Here is a 21234-nt window from a genome sequence, read left to right on the forward strand (position 1 = left end):
GTAACACTGCTTTGTGATCTTTAAACCGATTTAGATTTAAGGCAACAAAAGAAAAAAATCAAAGGAAATGTGCAGGCAAGTTTTTAACGCCGAGCCTGGTCGGTGCCTGGCACCCACTGCCAGGGGTTGCTTGGGTGTGAATATAATAGTGACATTCAAGAGGCTTTTAGATAGGCGCATGGATAGGCGTAAGGAATGGAAGGGTATGGTCCACATGTAGCAGTTTAATTTAACTTTGCACCATGTTTGGCACCGACATTGTGGGCCGAAGGGTTCTGTTCCTGTGCTGTATTTTTCTATGTTCTATGTACTGTCTGGCCCGTGGTGCCATAGAGTCGTACAGCATAGAAACAGGCCCTTCAGTTCCATACAGCATAGAAACAGGCCCTTCAGTCCAACCATGATGCCCCATCTAAGCTTGTCCGATTTGCCTGCATTTGGTCCAAGTCCCAATAAACCGTTCCTATCCATCCATTACCTGTCCAAGTATCTTTTAAATGGTGTACGTTGTTATTATGCCTGCCTCAACTACCTTCTCTGGTGGCTTATTCCATTTTCTCACCACCCTCTGAGTGAAAACATTTTGTCTCCGGTTTCCGTCTCATCTTAAACCTGTGTCCTCTGGTTCTTGATCCCCCTACTATTGGTAAAATACTCTGTGCTTTTGCCTTATTAATTCCCCTCATGGTTTTGTACACCGCTATATGATCACCACTCAGCCTCCTGCGCTGCTTCTGTTAATATTTACCATGATATCAGTTACATTCCCATCTTGGTGACAGATCCTATCTTCCGGAGAGTGCTGATAACAGTATGCCTGCGGTATAATTCTGTGCTAGATTGTAATGACCTAATTGCGTTGTGCTGTCTCTCATTGTACAGTTGATGAATCATCGCATGTATCTGATCATGTGCAGTCGGTTTTTATGTGATCACATGCAGTGTGTGATATTGTGGCCACGATGGCAAGATTAAACGCTGGATTGCAAAAAAATAAGTTAAATGTGTTTTTTTGTCTGATGCAGAGAAGAACCAATTGGTAAAGTCCATGCGACAGGATGTGGTAACGAACAGGAGAAGTGTGTGATGTTTGGGCACATCAGGGGAAGCCACTGGTTAAAATAGTTTAGATGACATAATTACACTGATATTTAATGTAGCACGAATGAAATGTTTTGTTGAGGCGATTTAGTCAGGGTATCAGGGGTCATGGGGAAAAGGCAAAAGAATTGGGTTGAGAGGGAAAGATAGATCGGCCGTGATTGAACGGCGGAATCTACTTGCGAGGGAGGGGAGGGGAGCAAAGGAGGGAAGGGGAGCGAGTGAGGGCTAACGCAATGGTCACATTTATTTCAAGAGGGCTAGAATACAAAAACGGATGTCTTGTTGAGGTTCTATATGGCGCTGGTCAGGCCACATTTGGAGTATTGTCAGCAATTTTGGGCACCCTATCTGAGGAAACCTTCTCCACCAGAGGAGGTTTACAAGAATGATCCCAAGAATGAGTGGATTAACATATGATGAGCGTTTGACGACACTAGGCCTGTACTCGCTGGAGTTTAGAAGAATGAGGGGAGACCTCATTGAAATACTGAATAATTAAAGGCTTGGATAAATTGGATGTGGAGAGGATGTTTCCACTAGTGGGAGAGTCTCGACTCTAGAGCTCATAGTCTCAGAATTAAAGGACGTTCCTTTAGGAAGGAGATGAGGAGGAATTTCTTCACTCAAAGGGTGGTGAACCTATGGAATTCTTTGCCACAGAAGGCTGTGGAGGCCGAGTCAGTGGATATTTTTAAGGCAGAGATATAGATTCTTGATCAGTAGTTGTGTCAGGAGTTAATGGAAGAAGGCAGGCGTATGAGGTTAGGAGGGAGAGATAAATCAGCCATGGTTGTATGGCGGAGTAGATTTGATGGGCTGAATGGCCTAATTCTGCTCCTATCACATGACCTTAGGAGGGAGGGGAAAGGGAAAGGTGAATCCTGCACTTGAACCACAACCATGCAACAGTGTCACGCAGTTGACCTTTGAAGTGGATGGTTACAGATTTAATAGTTTGCAGCTGGAGATCTAAACGCTTCCAAACCAAAGACCATTTACCCTGTCAAACAATTTTCAACTATCTGATGTTCAACACAGTATTTGAGTACGTCTTTAGTTGCTTCAAGCATGTACAAATTTCCTGATGAGCCAAGAATCTTTGCTCTGCAGCACTAGCTTTTCTGCAAGAGCTTTCTATTCAATTGCTTCTGTATTGTTAAAAATACTTCTTTGCTTCGCTTAGAGATAGAGTGCAGAAACAGGCCCTCCGGCCCACCGAGTCCGCTCTGACCAGCGATCTCCCCGTACACCAAGACTATCCTACACACAAGGGATAATTTGGGATGGGAGATTGCAACCTTCATGTGGTCCGCCCTGTTTCGACGAATGCAATCAACCTGGCGTGCACAATCAAATAAGATCAAATAGAACAAGTTGTCCTACAACTTTAGGCTGTGCACGCCATACGCAAGAAGAAGAAGGGATAATTTATAATTTTTACTGAAGCCCTAGCATGCGGCACGGTGGCACAGCGGTAGAGTTGCTGCTTTACATCGCCACAGACCCGGGTTCCATCCTGACCATGGTTGCTGTCTCTACGGAATTTGCACTTTTCCCTGTGACCACTTGGGTTTTCCAGTTTCCTCCCACATTCCAGAAGATGTGCCGTTTTATAGGTTAATTGGCTTCTGTAAATTGTCCCTGGTGTGTAGGACAAAACCAGTGTACAGGTGATCGATGTTCAGCCCGGACTCGGTGGGCCGAATGGCCTGTTTCCACGCTGTATCACTAAACTTAACTAAACTTTTTGTGACCAATAGTTTCTTCCCAACAACCATCAAGCTCTTGAACACTACACAACACTAACCACAACTATAATCTATAAACCGCCTTTGGTTCCACTAATTTTGGGTTTCCTTTTTGCACGTATTGGCGTTATCAATTTTATAATTTTTTTGTTTATTATATAGTATCCACGTGTATTGTGTTTACAGCTTTGTTATGCTGCTGGAACTAAGAATTTCATTGTTTCGTTGTCATATTACAATTAAACACCTCGCCCTTGATTTTTACAAATAGAATATAACGTGTTTGGTCAAACACACTGGTAGACGGAATAAAGGCCAAGACTACTTTCTAAATGGGGAGAAGATTCAGAAATCAAAGGTGTAAAGTCCTGGTGCAGTCGGTGTAAATCAGCATCTGCAGTTCCTTACACTTTCATTGTTTTCTCGTTTCCCTCTTCCCCGACTCCCTCTCTGATGAAGGGTCTTGACCCGAAACGTCACCCATTCCTTCTCTCCAGAGATGCTGCCTGTCCCGCTGAGTTACTCCAGCACTACATCTATCTGCATTTCCTTGTTTCTATGATTAAGATGTGTTGGTTCTGAAAGTGTCCCACTATAGAACAGCGTGTACGAATGACCTTGTCATGGGAACTGACATCATTTGATGAGCATCCATGCAAAACCGTGTTAAATATTGCATGTTATATTCATGTCTCGAAGTGTCTGGTGCAATTTCCATAGTGGCCCAATTTAACCTTAAAGTGGTCGCAATTAATCAAAAGAAAAAAACATTGATTCGTACATAGGAAAAATAAATGTGTTATGTGTCCAAATTTCCATGTCAATCATTCTTACTATTTTACCCCCCTTCAAAAATGATTTCATAAGTTCCTAGATTTCCGCAACTGTTTGAGTAATAAAATAAATTTTTTTTGACCTTGGATCATTGCGACCTCCTTTTTTGGCACTTGTTTTGAAGTACTGCTGCTGATGTAGTTGCATATACGCTTGCTGTCATGGAAATCACTTAATTTATGCTCTGAAATGTTTCTGTAATGACTGGATGTCCTTAAAATCAGACGTCTGTGCAGACACTTATAAATATGTCATTTTTATAATCGGCTTACCAATGGTTATTTCTCTGGAACTAATCACCCTGCAAATACTCGGGGGAAGTGTATACAAACCTGTAAAGAAGTTCTTGAGGCAGTGTTGTGCAACTCCTGTTTTCACAGTGCACCCTGCTTCAGCTCCCAAACACTACCCGACCCGAAACGTCCATTCCTTCCATGGATGCTGCCTGACCACTGAATTACTACAGCACTTTGTGTTTGGCTAAAGGTTCCAGCATCTGCAGTTCCTTTTGTCCCCAAACCCAGTGCTAGATTATCATATGTAGAAATTAATCAGAAGCAAATGCTGTGATTTTCTTCTACAACTAGAGGTCCAGCACCGATTTATCCGGCCACTGGTAGTCCAACACCACCTTTAATTTGGACAATCCCCCCCAGTAATGTAGCGCCTAGGCCGGGTGAGGTGGCCGATCGCGACCTTCTCGGGACTTCCGCGGCCGATCAGCAGGTCGAAGCTCTGGAACTCGGCCCTGCCGGAGCCGGTAGATCCGTTCCCGTAGGTCGAATTCAAAGGCCGACTTTGCGAGCCGGTATCTTGATCCCTCGGCGGCATAGGCGAACCGTTCCCGTACCGTTGGACTCCTCTCGGAGACCATGACCTCTGATGGTCCGGCAAAGCGGATCATCCAGAAAGGCTCTGGAACCAAGGATGCAGGAGAATCGGTGGTGGACCCGTATGTGTTTGCTACTTGGAGGAAGTGATTGTAGAGGGTGTCTGGCTCGGATCTTTAATTGTCTGCTGCATTATGTATCTATTCAAATTACCTGATGCATGCAAAATTTAGACATTTGGACGATGAATAACTTGTTTGTGGCTACAATCTCAAATAATTTCAACCGGAAAAAGCAGCTAAGTAAATCTCCAAATGATTTACTCTTAATCTGCATCAAAAGTCTGGAATTACAATGTTTTGTATTGCTTAATAATTCCACGCTTGCATTGCAACAATCTCGGAGTTTGTTCAGTCTTCCCGCTTTGACTTTGTCAGCCTCAGTATCTCATTATTATGTCATTGCTTAAAATACCCTGTTGAGCAAATTCCAACAGCTGGGATTCCTTGATCCGTGAATATCACATTCCTACTTTGTATACTTTGCTAAGTTTTTGTGTTGGGGAAAAAAAGATCTCATGGATTAATTAAGAAAATCATATGTCGGTGGGGGAAATACGAGATGCTTTACATCACCCATTTGAATATATTCAGTCACTGAAGTGACGTTAGAATTTTGGTCACATGCTCAAAGGCATGAAAGGAGTATTTATTTTAGCAGATAATGCTTATCCCATGGATGAAGTAGGTTCAGGATATCCGACCCCGTGAATGTATGTGCATTGTGCTGGAGAGGCAGCTTCCCCCTACAATGACTAATGGGTGATCTCGCAGTGCTGACGATGATTTGAGTCGAAGCTGTACTTTCAACAGCGGAAGAGAACTCAGGTGGCTCTATCATTCTGCACTAATTACCCATTAACGGCATAGAAAGACCCACTGTGATCTGTCGCTAAGCCCCACACTCTCCTCCCCACTCCAGATGCAGCTTGTGTCACACCAGCTTGAACACTTGTAGCTGTGAGGTTATCTCAAAACCTTTATCAAGGAGAATTCAAAAGCATAAAGGAATGATGTGCTTTGAACATGAAGGTAGTGTGAGCCCTGCTGTGTTGGTGTAAGGAAGGGAATATTCAATTATTTTGGAGGAATTATTTCCATCAGTCTGAGGGTATGAAGCTATCCTTTAAGTGAAGCAATTCTGAACTAAGTATGTCGGCACAGTGGCGCAGCTGTAGAGTTGCTGCCTTACAGCACCAGAGATCCGGGTTTGATCCTGACTACATGTGCTGGATGTATGTAAATTCTCCCTAGTACGTGTAGGATACCATTAGTGTGCTGGGATCGCTGATCGGCATGGACTCAGTGGGCTGAAGGGCCTGTTTCTGTGCTGTATCTCTAAACTAATCTAATGTTATCATGAGCTAATGATGTGGCTGTACAGGTCAGCATTAAATAATGCTCAAAGCAAACTGCTGGAGGTGTACAGCTGGTCCGCTGAAAACTCCGAGTTCCTCCAGAGGTTTGTTTCTTTGCTCAAGATCCCAGTATCTGCAGTCTATTGTGTTGCATAATAATGCATGAGTTGGGCAGAGAACAGAGCAAGGGACTATTAGCATTCAGAGCACTACTGCCGACTTGCTGATGTTTATTAATGTCTTCCTGACTTCCTATTGCTATTTTCTTTTCTTCTGGACACTTTTTGCCAATGCAATTTTAAATCGCTCCAATCTGGCTCGCATGGGAATGTGTGGTTCTCTGCGTTTCAAACTGAGCCCAAGTGCAGAAATAGAAATATTTACAAGTTGGAACGTCGAAACGCACCATCTAAGTCCATGTCAGTATTATCCCTCACACAGCCAGAGTTCTGAGCCAAGCTTTTCTTTGCAGAAAATATCAAAATAGGCCATGCGGCAATTTAAAAAGGCAGATGTTTAAAATTAAATATCACAGCAAAAAAAGATGGTGAATTTAGATGACTGTTTGAAATTTCCTTATAAATATAGATACCACTGTCTGTCGCATCTCTTTGTTGAGAGATGAACCTCAGCCTATGTGTAGGAAGGAACTGCAGTTGCAGGTTTACACCGAGGATAGACACAAAATGCTGGAGTTATGCACCTGTCCCACTTAGGAAACCTGAACGGAAACCTCTGGAGACTTTGTGCCCCACCCAAGGTTTCCGTGTGGTTCCCGGAGGATCCTGTCAGTCTCCCTACCTGCTTCCACTACCTGCAACCACCTGCAACCTCCGGGAACCACACGGAAACCTTGGGTGGAGTGCAAAGTCTCCAGAGGTTTCCGTTCAGGTTTCCTAACTCAGCGGGACAGGCAACATCTCTGGAGAGAAGGAATGGGTGCCGTTTCGGGTCGAGACCCTTCTTCAGACTGCAGAAGGGTCTTGATCCGAAACGTCACCCATTCTTTATATCCTGGGTGTCCTGCCTGTCCAGCTGAGTTACTCCAGCATTTTGTGTAAACCTCATCCTGTGCTGACTTCTCTGCTTGATGTGCCCCACTGGTAATTGTCAATGGAATGCTTCAGCTGTGTAGCTTCTGAAGAAGTATTGAGTTCGAGTCATTCATTCTGTCTCCAGTTCTGACCCTCATCTGCCATCTCAATTACCTGTGCCAACACTGTACAGCATCAGCTTAATATGGTCTGATCTTGTCGCACTGGCATTCTGATTATTTTTTTTTCACTTGCAGATTGATGAACTGTATGAATCTTACTGCATTCAACGAAGGTTGCGGGATGGAGCCAACAACATGGTGCGGGCCTACACCACATCGCAAACCAGCAAAGAGGCAAGGGAGAGCTTGGCTGAAGCGAACAAAGGCTACAAAGAATACACAGAGGTAAATCCAGGAACGGGAGGAATGTTATTATGTAACTAAAGGATTCCCATTCCAAACCCTGTACCGAATCTTGGGAACGGAAGTACGATAGTAGTTTGTTAAAGTTTCCTTCATGCTCTGAGTAAAACATTGAATGTGTTTATCTTGAGGATCTGGACGGTCCCCGATTCAACCCTGCATTTGCTAGAGTGTAGAAACCGCTATGGCAAAAAAAAATAAGACTTGTTCATTGAGCCTGTATTGTGGAAATGGAAATTGTTTTTATCTAAATTTGTTTCCTGAATTTAAGTTGACCTCTGATCCACATTCATGAAACCATCTGGGTGTTCTTTCATTTTTGCACGTTGGTATTTTTAGTTTAGGGATACAGCGCGGAAACGGGCCGTTCAGCCCATCAAGTCTGTGCCGACCAGCAATTCCCACACACTCTAATTCCCAGTCAATTCCCAGTCAATTAGCCTACAAATCTGTAAGTGTTTGGAGTGTGGGAGGAAACTGGAGCTTCCCGGAGAAAACCCACGCAGGTCATGGGGAGAACGTACAAACTCTGTACAGACAGCACCCGTAGTCAGGATTGAACCCAGGTTTCAGGCGATCTAAGACAGCAACTCAATTGCTGTGCCACTGTGCCGTTCCATTCATGAATCAATTCTTCTACCATCAAGATGAGGGATGATTTATTTTTGTCTTTTCTGGTGTTTGCATTGTGTATTAACGATTCAAATTTAATGGGTATATTCTGAATCATTTGTGGAGCTTCTATGCATTTGTCAAGAAGAATCTGCATTATAAAGTATTATATTTTTAGAATGGTCCATACAAATAATTTTTGAAGTATCACTGTTGTAATGTCAGAAGCATGACGGAAAATTGCTTACAGCAAATCATTTAAAACTAATGAAATGTTTAGTTATTCATTTAGGCCAGGTCATTGGGAGATCTCAGCTACTCTCTCTTACAGTGTAGTGCCTGGTCTCACAATCCCTCCCTTAACTAGTCGCCAGAGTTGAGCTTGCTGCCAGAAAGACTCCGGCTTTAATAGTACAATGCTCTCCACTGTCCGATTATCAGCTTGATTATGTCTGCACCTCACTAGAGTGCAAAGTGTCTCTGAGTTTGTGAGTCCTGCCACAGGGCGGAGGCTGGTGTCATTGTATTCTGGAGCCTGGCCTTATCTCTGTCCACAGCACTGCATTGATGGTGAGGGATGACAGAAACATCCCATGTCTATTATTCTAAGCAATCTGCTCAATAAACTAGTGTCTGTCATCAGGCGCCCACTCACTCTGGCCTCTATGGTTGGGAAGAATGATTAGGTTGGGATAAGTGCGGCCAAACTGCACTTTCCCACAGAGAACTTCACTGTATATGTGCTTAACTGATGTGAACCAGAGTGCTGAATGACTGAACAAGATTTACCACGTGTAGTGAACCTCGCCATGCACAAGGTCATAAGTGATAGGAGCAGAATGGGGCCATTCAGCCCATCAAGTCTACTCCACCATCCAATCATGGCTGATCTATCTCTCCATCCTAACCCCAGTCTCATGCCTTCTCTCCATAACCTCTGACACCCGCATGAATCAAAGCAGCTGGAATGGTCTTTGTTTCTATAACTATTCTCCTTCAGCGTTATGATATCTTAAGTATTATCTCTGCTTTGTCTTCAAAAATAAACATGTGCAGCATGGTCCTAAAGATTTTTTTCTTTCATTCAGAGTATGTGTACGATGGAGAGCGACTTGGAAAACCAATTAGGAGAATTCCATGTCAAAATGAAAGGTGGGTAACGCCCTGACAAAAACCGATTGCTTTTTTTAAAAAGATGTCTATCTGCTTTATGTCGATCTGCTGTGTTGATAACTCCTTGCCTTTGTACACTTCTTGTCCTCTGTAAGAATATGCCATTATGTTGTGCGATCATTGTCTCATCTAACTGCTACATTTGACACAGCCGTACAGGAGTGTCTGCATTATGCTTTCAGGCTGTGTCATATGTAATAGCTAGATGAGATAATGATGAGGCAGGTTACAGTGTAAATGTTTCTAAATTCATGTAATTTACGTAATGGACTATCTGCTTGTGCAGAGAATGTATTTACTCTCGCTTGGTTCTGATCCACTTCAAGTGATTAGTAATTACAGCACTGAATGCAGGATTATGAACTAATAGCCGTTCATTGTAATGCAGCTCTTATTGTGTCCTGGGAATGAATACTCTGTTGCTGACGTAAGTGTACAGGAGGTCTCTGTCTCATCCACAGTTGGCTGCATGGTGTCCCGGATTTGACTTTACTGAACAATATCAGTTTTGACCGGGCTGAGATTGCAACACTGAATGAGGGCTTTGTATTTGTGCAAAGAGCAGCAGTGGAGAGAAGGATCGGTGGCTTGTATGGCAAGCAGCAGCAGTGCTGACCGCAGCCGGCAGAGCAACACGCCAGCATCTCGCTGAGCAAAGCAGGTCGCTAATTGAATGCTGTCTGCCAGTCCTTGCCAAAAGGGTTTGGAGAAGCAACAAATAATTTCCTGTTTATTTTACTCCCTTTCACACCTTCCTTCCTGTGCAAAAGTGCAGTCATTGTGCTTTGAATCTGGCCTTCTGTTTTGTGCAAATTCATTTGGCCTTACTTAGGTTTCTTCACCGATTGGTGTACATAATCTTCAGTGACCCGAAGGTGCTTATTTTCAGTTGTCTTCGAGTACAGTAAAAACGTACCTGCTCGGAAATGTTCATTTAAAATTGTCCGTTCCTTCCCAGGTGTATGTGCGGGACACCTGATCATAAGTGATAGGAGCAGAATTAGGCCATTCGGCCCATCAATTGTACTCTGCCATTCAATCATAGCTGATCTATATCTCCCTCATAACCACATTCTATCTCTCCCTCATAACCTCTGACACCTGTACTAATCATTAATCTATGTATCTCTGCCTTAAATATATCCACTGACTTGGCCTCCACAGCCTTCTGTGGCAAAGAATTCCACAGATTCACCACCCCCTGACTGAAGAAATCCCTCCTCATCTCCTTTCCAAAAGAACGCCCTTTAATTCTGAGGCTGTGAGGCTCTATTTCTAGTCCTGATCATTGAGATGTAAATCAGACGGTCTCGTAGTGAATGTGGGATTGCCGTGCTCAATTCATCCTGGCTGCTTACATGTGGCAGAAGATTCATTTTGTTTATTGTCACGTGTACCGAGGTACAGTGAAACGTTTTTTGTTGTGTGCCAACCAGTCAGTGGAAAGTCTATACATGATAATACATTCGAGCCATCCACTGTATACAGATACAAGTTTAGTGCAAGATAATGTCCAGTAAAGTCCAATCAAAGATTGTCCGAGGGCCTTCAATGAGGTAGATAGTAGCTCCGGACCGTTCTCTAGTTATTGGTAGGATGGTTCAGTTGCCTGATAACATCTGGGAAGAAACTGTCCGTGAATCACACTTCTGTACTACTTACCTGATGGGAGAGGGGAAAGAGGGAGTGATCGGGGGGGGTATGACCTGTCCATGATTATGCTGCTGGCCTTGCCGAGGCAGCATGGAGTGTACCTGGAGTCAATGGAAGGGAGGTTGGTCGGCTGCAGACAGCACCCGGAGTCAGGATGGACCCCAGGTCTCTGGCGGTGTAAGGCAGCAACTCTACCGCTGCACCACCGTGCCACCCGACTATCTCTAAACTAAATCTCTAAACTGCTCGGTGATTCTTAGTCCAGGCGGTTCATTCGCTCGTGTGTCACACGTTGTAGCTCGCTGTTGGCTTCTATCGTCGTCCAACATGTTGACAGAATTGTCACCCGACGCGTCACAGAGTGCATCGTGTCGTTGCATCCAGGGATCTGTCATGATCCCCAGTCCAGGCGGTAGCCACCTACTATTACAGCTCCTGCTGATGAATAGAGTGGAGGAGGTAGATGACCTCATCAAGACACTTTGTACAACGTCAGGATGGAATCAGCACCACCATGCTGCCTCAGGGTTGCCAGGCAACGGGGGGAAAAACTGCATTATAATCTGGAGCTGTGGTTAGAAAACGTCGGTAATTAAGGATTATCGTACAAAATGAATAATGCAGACAGTCGGTTTCTTTTATTGCTGTGTGGCTGACACATTCAGAAGGGATGTGAAGAGAAGGGAAGCTTGCGTCAGGAGAGAGAGCTGCAGTGAGCAACCTTGCTGTGTACATCAAAAACTTCATTGTTTACAAAGAAAAGAAACTCTAAAGAGGAACACTTCAGTAAAATTGCATACACATTTGCTGCTGTGTAGATGTGAGGATGATTTTAGATTTTAGAGTCCTACAACGTGGAAACGGGCCCTTTGGCCTAACTTGCCAACACCAACCAACAAGCCCCATCTATACAAGTCCCACCTGCCTGCGTTTGGCCTACACCCTTCTAAACCTATCCTATCCATGTACCTATCCAAATGGTTTTTTTTTAAAGTTGTGATTGAATCTGCCTCAACTATCTCCTCTGGAAGCTCTTTGTGTAAAAAAAAAAGCTGTCCCATGGGTTCCTATTAACCGCCCCCCACTTCACCTTAAACTTATGTCCTTTGGTTCTTGTTCCCCTACTCTGGGTAAAAGACTGCACCTACCCTATCAATTCCTCTCGTGATCTTATATACCTATGTAAGATCACCCTTCATCCTCCTGGAATAAAGTCCCAGCCTGTTCAACCTCTCCCTGCAGCTCAGGCCCTCGAGTCCTGGCAACATCCACGTAAATCTTCTCTGCAGTCTTTCCAACTTAAACTGAAAATCCTGATTTCCTGGATTTACTGTAATCGCTCTTTCACATTTGTATCAGCAATGGTTATAATCAAGGGGCTGTGGGGGACTGGGGGTGGAATTAAATGTGACAGAAGAGGCCAAGTCCCGGTTAAATGTGGGCGATACCAGGACTGGATTGAACGACATGCAGTGATCCCAACACCACGTCGTTTGCTCGCTTATGAGCTCTGTTGAATCCTGAATGATGTATGAATTGTCCGACTCTTTGTTCAGCTTCCCGGACTGGGTGAGAAACTTTTCCTCTGTTGAACTATTGGGAAGGTCAAAGACCAAAGTTCATTGTTACCTCTCATCTAGGCTTTCGCAATGAACTCCTTATCCTGGTTTCTCTCATACTCTCTGATGTAATTGAAAACTCTACCTCTCAATAATTCCTATTTACCCAGTGCTTGATGATTATATTTGCTCGCTAGTAAACAACAGTATGATTTTACAGTTCAAGGCGCCCCCATAATTGTGTGTAATCTCTTTGAGCACTAGAACTCATTGTGATGCCTGTACATGTTCGTTCTGGTCCCCTAAACATCCCAGATTTTAATTACTGCTACTGGTGGCACTGCCGTTAGCAACCTGAGCCTCGACTCCGAAGTCCTCTCTCAAAATCTCCCCAACTGCATTTCTCTCTGTTCATGCACAATGTTCCAAGCCTTTAATCATCTATCCAGAAATCTTATTTGGCTCAGTACCAAATTTATTTTGTTTGATGAAACTCCTGTGAAATACCTTGGAGTTTTTCAGGAGTGGATGATAAGGTTGGGTGCTGGGTTTGATCCAGTCGTTTAGTTTAGTTTGGAGATACAGCGCAGAAACAGGCCCTTCAGCCCACCGAGTCTGTTCCGACCAGCAATTCCCATACACTAACACTGTACTACACACACCCAGAGAAAACCCAGGTAGGTCACGGGGAGAACATACAAATTCCGTGCAGACAGCACCCATAGTCAGGATTGAACCTCTTGTGCTGTAAGGCAACAACTCAAGTATCTTGGTATGTTTTGGGTGCTATATAATTTAAAAGAACAGTTTATTTCGGTCATACATTAAAAAGAACAGAACTTTACAATCTGTGTGAATATGAACCAACACTGTATCCATTTCACGCAACGTTCACATAATCAATGACCGAAAAAGGAATAGGCTGAAGCCACAAAGCTTATTTTTTGCCTATCCTATAAAATCCGGAAGATAAGATAACCCAGAATATCAGCATTCCAAAGGAAAGAAAAAAAAATACTCTAAATTGTAATCTTTATTTATTTTACATTTTAATCATTTTACATTATAATCCTTAATTATTTTACATTTTAAGGCTTTTTTGAAACTCGACAGAGCTACAAAATTTCAACTCATCGCTAAGCCCGTTCCATAATTTGACTCCCAAAACTGAGACACATCTATATTTTACATTGGTTCTCACTTTACGTGTTTCAAAAAAATACACAACCCTCTTAAATTATAATGTCCTTCTCTTAATTTAAAATTGTTTTATTCCTAACTCGGAAAAGTATTTCTAATGTCTTTACATGCACAATATCCAAAAATTTTAAGGTACCGGACTTTATGAATAATGGATTTGTAGTTTCACGGTAAGAAGCTTTATGTATTATACTAATAGCTCTTTTCTGGAGTTTAATTATAGGGTCTATATTTGTTTTATATACATTTCCCCAAGCTTCAACACAATATGACATATATGGCATTATATGCGAGCAACACAATATATACAAACACTCCTTATTCAACAGATCCTTTGTTTTGTAAAGAATAGCAATGGATTTAGATAATTTCCATTTGATGTATTCAATATGTGACTTCCAACAAAGTTTATGATCTATAATCACTCCCAGGAATTTTGTTTGATATACTCTTTCAATTTCAACTCCATTTAAATTCACAATGAACCCTGTCACCACCAAACATCATAAATTTTGTTTTATTTTCATTTAGGGATAATTTATTAACATCAAACCTTTTTTTTAGCGCTATCAATTCTCTTTCTGCTGTTTTCACTAGGTCTTTTTATATCATTCCCTGAACAAAATACATTTATATCATCCGCAAACGTGGGTCAGGCAGCATCTGGTGAAGTGGATTCTGGTCGGGATCCTTCTTCAGACAGATGGACTAGGAGGGAGAGAGAGCTGGAGGTGGGACCAGGTCAGGCAAGTGATAGGTGGATAGAGCTGAGAGGAGGGGGTGATTGGCAGATGGGTGGAGTAAGTGACAAAGGCTGGAGGTGAAAGGGAGACAAAATGGAGTCAGATAATGGAGTCAAATGGGGAGTTGCTGCCTTACAGCTCTTGCAGCGCCGGAGACCCGGGTTCGATCCTGTCTATGGGTGCTGTCTGTACGGATTTGTACGTTCTCCCCGTGACCTGCGTGGGTCTTCTCCGAGATCTTCGGTTTCCTCCCGCACTCCAAAGACGTTCAGGTTTGTAGGTTAATTGGCCTGGTATAAGTGTAAATTGTCCCTAGTGTGTGTGGGATAGTGCTAATGTCGCTGGTCGGTGCGGACTTGGTGAGCTGAAGGGCCTGTTTCTGTGCTGTGTCTCTAAACTAAACTAAACTGAAGAAAGGGGATGATTGAAATAGTAAATCTAGAGGGAGGGATATTGGTGGAATGGGACGGGAGGGGAAAGAGGGAATAAATGTGAAATACGGGACTCGGGGATGAGAGATGAGAATACAGAGGAGGGGAAAGGAGTGGAGTGACTAGGATGGTGGGAGAACTGTGTGTGCACTGTTGCAGGAGGGAGGGAATGGGGATGAAAGTTGGGCAAGGCTGCTGTTACTTGAAATTGGTGAATTCAAAGTTCATGCCATTGGGTCATAGGCTATCCAAACAGAATATGCAGCGCTGTTCTTCCAGTTTGTGTGTGGCCTTGCTCTGCCTATTTGTTTTACAATGGACCGGTTTGTTCAACCAACTGACAATCAGTCACTGCTTCTGAAATACTAAGAAAATGTGGGTTCTTCAACACCGACTGCTTCCAGTCTGCAGTGCACGAAACAGCTAAAATATCTCAAGATCCTTCATAGTACAGAAATGAAACCAAAACATGAGACAGCTGGTCCTACAAGGCAGACAGTCGGACTGATGCTTTAATCAGCACCTTAAAGAAGTGGTGGGAGGGAGGGAGGGAGGAGTGTGGAGACTAACAGCCTCAGCAGGGGCAAACATGGTCACCAAATGTGGACAATTAAATGATGCACGGGGGTTGTGGTGGGGGGGGGGGGGGGGGGCAGAGATTTTACAATCAAGTTATTGCTGAATGGGTAAACAAAGAACTGCAGATGCCGATTCATACACAAAAGGACACAAAGTGCTGGAGAAACTCAGCAAGTCTGAGAACATGGACATTTTGGGTCGAGACCCTTCTTCAGACTCCCCCTTCAGACAACTTAGTGTCTGAATTGTCTTTTTCTGGACAGTTGTGTTTTTGTGCCATCACTGAGTTTGGTTCTTGTTGTCTGTGGATTGTAATTTACTTTTGTTACATTTATTCTTTTTTTTTAAGTTAAAACGTGGTAGCAAGCCTTTGGGAAAGTTTGTCTAGGATAAGAGAACATCTTTGTTTTGGGGGGTGCGGGTTTATGTGGTTAAGTGAAGGAAACATCTGCTATGGATCAGTAGTGACGTGGTACACAGAGGCTGTGTTAGCGAGGAGACTCACACAGCAGGAGACTTGAAGCCCAACCTCATGTTTATGTCATTAAGTTCAGCAGTGAATGATTTTTGCAAAAATATTTTTTTCTAAACATGCACCTCCCTGGGCCAAAGGCAGTAACTTAACCCATAATTAGGAGTCTGAGATCATTAGCGATGCAGGATATTGTTTGTCTACTATTTTGCCTTTCCTGCATCGCAGGGGTGTAAATCACATCTGCAATGTTCGCCGAAGCAGGAGAAATATTGTGAGATTTACATCAATACCATTTGGACTGTAGAAGACATAATCAACATAGACCCAAAATACTGGAGTAACTCAGCAGGTCAGGCATCATCTCTGGAGAAAACGGACAGGCGACATTTCGGGACAGGAACCTTCAGACATAACGAATGTCAGGCAGATGTGCATTCCCAGGATAAAGCTGCCCTGTATTTAAAAAGGATGCCGACAGCTAATCTCGAATGCCTTAACACAGCAGTTACTATCCCCATGTTGTTTTTAACTGCTGTTACTGGGCTGGTATCGGGAACATTAACACATCGAATCCCACGGAAGCATAAGAGGAACTTAAATTCCAATAATTAAATTAAATTTGGAATTGAAAGCTAGTATCAATAACGGTGGCAATGAAACTATTGAGTTATTAAAAATTAATCCACTTCACGGCCCTTGGGGACAGAAATCTGCTGTGCTCAGCTGGTCTGGTCTAGACTCGGCAAGTATGCTGTGCTCAGCTGGTCTGGTCTAGACCCGGCAATGGAGTCGATGTATAATTGCCTCCACAATTCAGGGACTGTTAGAAGTGGACAAGGCCAGCCTTGTTTGGAATGTCCACATCTTCACCAACTAAAAGCAAAATTAAAAACGTAACCAACTTTTGCACTAAGTGAAACACTTCGCAATATTGAAGCGCAATTGGCAGACAGATTGCAAATTTAGTTTAGAGAAACGGGCCCTTCAGTAACCGTTGCCAACAATCGATCACCCATTCACACTAGTTCTGTGTTGTCCCGCTTTCCTGTCCACTCCCTCCACACTTGGGGCAATTTTAGAGGCCAATGAATCTACAAACCTGCACATCTTCAGGATGTGTGGGAGGAAACCCATGTGATCACAGGGAGATGGAGCAAACTCTGCACAGACGTCACCTGAAGTCAGGATCGAACCTGGGTCTCTGGTGCTATAAGGCGGTGGCTCTACCAGCTGCGACAATGTGTCGCTCTCGATGCAGCAAAGAGATCCTGTTGTGATTTCATGGCTTCTTCGCTTTTGTGAGAGATCCCTTCACAGATTTGTTTGGAAGCTGCTGATTGTGCAGACGCTGTGGGAGTGAATGTTGCACCGTATCGCCACACACTTGTGCCAAGGCTTGCTGGATCTCCCGACTGCTAACCATTTAGAACCCTCCTTCCCATCCCCAGAATGAACTTTCTGTGCTTGACCTCCATTGCCAGAATGAGACCACTGCAAACTACAAAAACAGCAGCCCATTTTGCACTTGGGTAGCTTAAAACCCAACAATATGAAAGTTGACCTTTCCAATGTCAAGTAATTCTCTCACCCCAAAACCACCGTTGCCCGCACCCCCACCCCAGCACGCACAGATGTTCCACCTTGCTCCTCTTCTTTCTGCCATCCCCAAATCCCATATTTCCCTTTCATCCCCTTGCTTTCCTTTCCCCTTGTCCCATTCCACCCTTATTCCTCTCTCCCTACATTTCACTCACTCTTATATGCTACCTTTTTGTCTTCTTTATGCCTCTAGCCCTTGTCACTTACTCCAACCCCCCCACTCCGTATCCATATATCACATGCCAGACTTTGCCCCACCCCTACCCCTTTTCCAGATTTCTCCCACCCCATCAGTCTGAACATGGGTCCCGACACGAAACGCTGCCACAAATGCTGCCTAACCCACTGAATCCTCCAGCCATTTGTTTTTTGCTGACGATGCCAGCTTCTGCTGTTTCTTGTGCTTCCAATGTCAACAGTGGTTCTGGCCATGCAAAAGTGACAGGAGTGCAATACATTATTAGGTGGTTGGTAATTGGGGATGTTACATGAGAGAGACGGGAAGACTGCAGAGGAAGAGTATTGTGGTGATTTAATAAACCCCCTTCTGACAGGACAACATTTATCTATTTTGCATTCAACAAAATCTCTTGATTAGATATTCTGCCAATGTAAACCACATGGACTGCATTATTCTAACCAAAGTTCTTTAGACTTTAGAGATACAGTGCGGAAACAGGCCCTTCGACCCACCGAGTCCGTGCCGACCAGCAATCACTCCAGTCATAAAAGGATTTCAGTTCTTTTTCAATTTTTCCTGTGGGGATGGTTTAGTGACCACCGCATTAATGAAGTATTTAAGTAAGTGGAAATCAGTCTTTAAATCATATTGGCTACATTTACAAGCAATCAATTAATAATACGTCTCACTGCTCTTGTCATAGCTTATTGATGTTGTACTCCACTCCTCAGCTAATTAAAGTCCTATTCTCTCCGTTCTGTGTTCAGATATTCATCAGCAAACCCTGCTCAGCCCACAGATAGCTTGTTTGTACTACATTAAATGCGTTTTGAGAAAGAAATTGAATTTCCAAGAAGAGTGTCTTCAAGAATGTCTGTCTGTGCATTTCTGCTCATAATTAGTTTGTTGTGCTTGAATAATCTTATAAAAGGCTGCACATATCAAACCTTCCGTCGTGGGTGTTACCACAAAGAATTGGACCGAGGAAAATATTTGCGACTCCCATCAGTAATTGAGTTTTTAATTGCCTGCAACTTCAGAATCTACCGTATGGAGAATTGGCAGCTACTGAACTCACAATGGAGATAAAGTACAAGTATTTAGACTAGCAGTTATGTCTCATTATTCTATGGTCACATTTCTATGCTTTTTGAATACGACTATCTAGTTATTAATATTGAACGGTCTCTCAGGAAAATAAAACCGGTTGGCATTGCAACAGTTGGGGAACGTTGTATATATCACTCTCGCAACAAGACACAGGGCCGGAGTTACGCAGTGGGTCAGGCAGCATCTCTGGAGAACATGGATAGGTGACGATTCGGGTTGGGACCCTTCTTCGGACTGATTGTGATCAGAGGGAGAAAACTGGGAAAGAGGAGGCGGGGCAGGACAAAGCCTGGCAGGTCATAGGCGGATACAGGTGGATGGGGGAGGGGGGTTGATAGGCAGATGGTTGGACAAACACCGGAGATGAAAAGACAAAACATGTGAGAAGGATAGGAAAAAGTGTGAGTTGTGAAGCCAGAGGAAGGAATACATATGGTGTAGACCATCAAACAATGTGGTCTCCGGATTGGTTTTGATTAGTTTAGTGGTCAGTTTTTATTTCATCAACCCAGATTGTGTACTTTGATTTTTTGTTACATTTTCTCAGGAAAGGTAGGCACCATCTAGTCAAGATGTTCTTGGGGATTATTGATGTGGGCATTAAAATGCAACACAGGTAGCCCATTGATAGCCCTCGTTTTTATTTATTTGTATATTTACCAAGGCAAAGACCTTGTATTTAACCTTTTAAGTAAATGTGTTTGTTTCCAGTACATCTCACAGATTGATATTATAGGCCCTGTATCTCAAGATGTGTTGACTATGATGGTGTTGGGTGGATTTATCAGAATTGTATCTAAACTCGAGTGTACAATTAGAATTGCACAAACTAGTTTTGCACTCCCGAGAATATTCAGAGTTAAATAGCGTATTAAAAACAGTTTTGTTGATTTTAAGGGGATCTAGAGTAGATATAGAGTAGATATAGAGCATCTATTCCCATTCCTTCTCTCCAGAGATGCAGCCGGACCCGTTGAGTTACTCCAGCATTTTGAGTCTATCTTCGATTTAAACCAGCATCTGCAGTTCATTCGTCCATGTTTATTTTCACAAGTAAGAGAATCAGAGACTGACAAGCGAGGCATAAAAATTGGAATTGGAACAGCCAGGAGCGAAGGTTGCAGAGGGTGCTGAGAATTTGGAGGCTGCATTAATAAAGAACACATTATGTCAGGAGGATTCATTTTATCGCTGAGCTTGATAAATTATGTCTCGAATATAAAGTATTTGGAGATAAGGAGCTTGGTCATTGATCGAATTTCATTTCTTTAAAGACAAAACAGACCTGAAGATCTTAAATAGCTATCTCATATTCCTATATACGAGTATTTTGAAATAGCTGATTTTATTTTGAGTGGAGGTGGAATGTTTGTTGAGAGTTCATTCTAGTTTCCTTGACCTATAACAACTGCCACACCATATTTTATCACGGATACGATGCCAACCATTATAAATGGTTCTTGCCCCTGTGATGCTATTTACATTCTGTTGTACATCATCCTTTGTATATTCAGAGAGTCATACTGCGTGGAAACAGGCCCAACTTGCCCACGTTGCCAACATGCCACATCTAGACGAGTCTCACCTGCCTCCTTTTGGTCCATATCCCTTTAAATCTGTACCTGTCCGAATGTTTCTTAAGTGTTGCAATAGTCCCTGCCGCAACTACCTCCTCTGGCAGCTCGTTCCACACACCCACCACCCTTTGTGTAAAAAAAAAAGTTACCCGTCAGGTTCCCATTAAATCGTTCCCCCCCCCCCATCTTAAATCAATGTCCTATGGTTCTTGATTCCTCTGTTCTGGGCAAAAGTCTCTGTGCGTTTAACTGATCTATTCCTCTCATGATTTTGTACATCTCCACAAGAAAGCAAAACCCTCATCCTATCTACCAATGCTTAACCTCGAATTGCCCTTCTTGACCATATAGCTTCCATATCTGTGGCCATCATTCGTGCAATCCGGCTTTGAATTCATCCACCAAGGTTTTTACCCATCGGTGGCATGCAAACCGCTGCCTATTCCACATCTGCTTGCTTGAATTCACTCTAGGCTAGAAATTCCACTTTGCGAGCCAAGAGTGTTTAATTGTTGAAATGTACCAACACAGAACAATGATATTCTCACTTGCATGCTGATGACTTTATATACCTTGACCATCTCTTGTGCTATGAGGCTGCTTGGCTGCCAATCTCAAATTAGCCGTGATTTCCTCAGTATTAAATATTAGCCAGTATTGTCACTTCCCCCACCATAAAGTCTAAACTCCTGCCTCACATATGAGCTCGGCACTTTGTATCCCAAACAACATCTCCATTCATATCATTCCCAACACCACATTGTCTCTGCCATAAGCACTGCCTATTTTCAAAACTAAAAACAGAAAATGCTGGGGCAATTCAGCTGACCAGGCAGCATCTGTGGAAAGAGGAACAGTTCACGTTCCAGATCGATGACCATCTGCTGAGTTTTTCTAGAATTTTATCTTTATATTTCATATTTCCAGCATATGTAATTACAAAAAAAAAT

General features: G+C 43.2%; 1 protein-coding gene across 3 annotated transcripts in view; it reads left to right on the forward strand.

The window, feature by feature from the left end:
* Nucleotides 1–21234, forward strand: part of ripor1 (RHO family interacting cell polarization regulator 1) — a 210349-nt gene that overhangs the window by 151532 nt on the left and 37583 nt on the right. For all 3 annotated transcript variants that reach the window (XM_055648471.1, XM_055648470.1, XM_055648472.1), the window contains exons 7-8: nucleotides 7225–7374; nucleotides 9093–9156. In XM_055648471.1, the coding sequence (XP_055504446.1) occupies nucleotides 7225–7374; nucleotides 9093–9156 (214 nt within the window). The remainder of the gene's footprint in view (nucleotides 1–7224; nucleotides 7375–9092; nucleotides 9157–21234) is intronic.

This window comes from Leucoraja erinacea, chromosome 17 (genome assembly GCF_028641065.1).
Source record: "Leucoraja erinacea ecotype New England chromosome 17, Leri_hhj_1, whole genome shotgun sequence".
NCBI lineage: Eukaryota > Metazoa > Chordata > Chondrichthyes > Rajiformes > Rajidae > Leucoraja > Leucoraja erinaceus.